We start from the raw sequence: 2,709 nt of genomic DNA, 5'->3' as shown, positions 1-2,709 counted from the left end.
AAAATAAGACAACAATGAAGTTTGCTGCACCAACGGACTCTTCCTTTCACGACAGATTTTCTGTAGCATGCAGTGCTCTTCGATAGCATTTTACCCACAGTAGAACTTCTTTCAAAATGAGAGTCAATCCTCTCAAACCGTGCCACCGCTTTCTCCACTAAGTTTATGTAACAGTCAAGTCCTTTGCTGTCATTTCAGCAATGTTCACAGCTTCTTCACCAGGACTAGATTCCATCTCAAAAAAACACTTTCTTTGCTCATCCCTAAGAAGAAACTCCTCATCTCTTCAAATTGTGTCATGAGACTGTAGCAATTCAGTCACATCTTCAGGCTCTCTTTCTAATTCTAGTTCTCTTGCTGTTTCCATCACTTCTGCAGTGGCTTCCTCCACTAAAGTCTCGAACCTCTAAAAGTCACGTGTGCGGGTTGTGACCAACTTCTTCCAAACTCCTGTTAATGTTGACAGGAGTCCTTCCACAAATCGCCAGTGTTCTTAGTGGTATCTAGAATGGTGAATCCTTTCCAGAAGATTCTCAATTTACTTTGCTCAGATCCAGCAGAGGAATCACTATCTATGGGTGCTCTAGTCTTACAGAATGTATTTCTTAAATAATAAGGCTTGAAAGTCGAAATTACTCCTTGATCCATAGGCTGTGGAATGGATGCTGTGTTAGCAGACATGAAAACAACATTGTCTCCTTGTGCATCTGCATCAGAGCTCTTGGGTGACCAGGCGCATTTTCAATGAGCAGTAATACTTTGAAAGGAATCTTTCTTCTGAACAGTAGTGCTCAACGGTGGGCTTAAAATATTCAGTAAAGCATACCGTAAACAGATGTTCTGTCATCCAGGCTTTGTTGTTACATTTATAGAGCACAGGTAGAGTAGATTTAGCATAATTCTTAGAGCCCTAGGATTTTCAGAATGGTAAGCGAGCATTGGCTTCAACTCAAAGTCTCCAGCTGCATCAGCCCCTAACAAGAGAGTCGGCTGTGCTTTGAAGCTTTGAAGCCAGACACTGACTTCTCTCTAGCTGTGGAGGCCTAGATGTCATCTTCTTCCAGCAGAAGGCTGTTTGTCTACATCGAAAATCCGTTGTTTAGTGTAGCCACTTTCATCAATGTTCTTAGCTGGATCTTCTGGATAACTTGCTGTGACTTCTACATTAGCACTTGCTGCTTCGTCTTGCACTTTTATGTTCTGGAGATGGCTTCTTACCTTAAACCTCATGAACCAATCTGTGGTCGCTTCAGACTTTTCTTCTGCAGTTTTCTCACCTCTTTCAGCCTTCATAGCATTGAAGGAGGCTTGCTCTGGGTTAGGCTTTGGCTTAAGGGATTGTTGTAGCTGGTTTGATCTTCTCTCCAGACCACTAAAACTTTCTCCACATCAGCAATAAGTCTGTTTTTCTTTCTTATCATTTGTGTGTTCACTGGAGTAGCACTTTTCATTTCCTTCAAGGACTTTTCCTTTGCATTCACAACTTGGCTAAGTGTTTGACCATGAGGCCTAGCTTTCGGCCTATCTAAGCTTTCAACATGCCCTCTTCACCAAGCTTAAATCATTTCTAGCTTTTGATTTAAAGTGAGACATGTGCAACTCTTCCTTTCACCTGAACATTCAGAGGCCATTGTGGGGTTATTAGCTGACCTAATTTCAATATTGTTGTGTTTCAGGGAATAGGGAGGCCTGAGAAGAGGGAGAGAAATGGGGGAACTGCTGGTCGATGAACCAGTCAGAACACACATAGCATTTATTGCTTAAGTGCACCTTCTACAATGGGCTTGGTTTGCGGCACCCGAAAACAAATAAAATAGTTACGTCAGAGATCACTTATCACAGATCACCATAACAGATATAATAATAATAAAAATGTTTGAAATGTTACAAGAATTATCAAAACGTGACACAGAGACACAAGTGAGCACATGCTGTTGGAAAAATGGTGCTGACAGATTCCTTTGAAGAAGGGTTGCCACAAACCTTCAATATGTAAAACATACACTACCTGTGAAGCACAATAAAGCGAAGTGCAAAATAATGAGGTATGGCTGTATACTATTAAAGCATAGGGTACAATTTGTACCTTTGGTACTTTCTGAACAATCTGAATTAAGTCAAAGAATATATATCTAGTATCAACATCCAATCATTTCAGTCATTTCCATTAAAAATTAAGTGTATCATTTATATGCTTTATCTTCACAATTCCAAGTAAGTTTTTATTGAAAGGGCCAGTTGTTCCAATGTTATGCTGAACCTGCCATACTCTCTATTGCTATCATGAACACAAAAAGTTATAATACATTTGTTTACTATAATATTCTATTGTTTGGGCATTGTAACCTTCCACATTTTAACTTCATTCACTGGTTTCCTTTTTCACAAGATATAACTAAGCAGTCCTGTTTCAAAAATATTTAACTACTGTTAAATTATAGTTTATGGTGATACCTGTAATCCAGAAACTGAATTTTCCATATAAACAAAAATGGATGCTCTGAGAAAGGCATGATATTAACATTAGAAAGCCAGTGGTTTTACTTACTCTCCTCTCCACAGACACATACACCATAATTTAAAACCAAATGTTTGTGAGAAAGCTGGCTCATCATGCTTGCTGCTTCAAAGAAAGACTAAGGAAAAGAAAACAAAAAGTGCAAAAAAATTATTGTTTGACTGTTGTCTGTAAGTATTTTTTTTTTTTTG

The 2,709-nt window shown here is 38.8% G+C and overlaps 1 protein-coding gene across 1 annotated transcript in view; it reads right to left on the bottom strand.

Moving 5' to 3' along the window:
* JAK2 (Janus kinase 2) overlaps positions 1-2,709 on the bottom strand; it is a 100,593-nt gene that overhangs the window by 16,275 nt on the left and 81,609 nt on the right. The window contains exon 9 of the mRNA XM_012652875.1: positions 2,549-2,636. Coding sequence (XP_012508329.1) covers positions 2,549-2,636 — 88 coding nt within the window. The remainder of the gene's footprint in view (positions 1-2,548; positions 2,637-2,709) is intronic.

This window comes from Propithecus coquereli, unplaced genomic scaffold (assembly GCF_000956105.1).
Source record: "Propithecus coquereli isolate 6110/MARCELLA unplaced genomic scaffold, Pcoq_1.0 Scaffold403, whole genome shotgun sequence".
NCBI lineage: Eukaryota > Metazoa > Chordata > Mammalia > Primates > Indriidae > Propithecus > Propithecus coquereli.
This window is presented reverse-complemented; position numbering and strand designations above follow the sequence as displayed.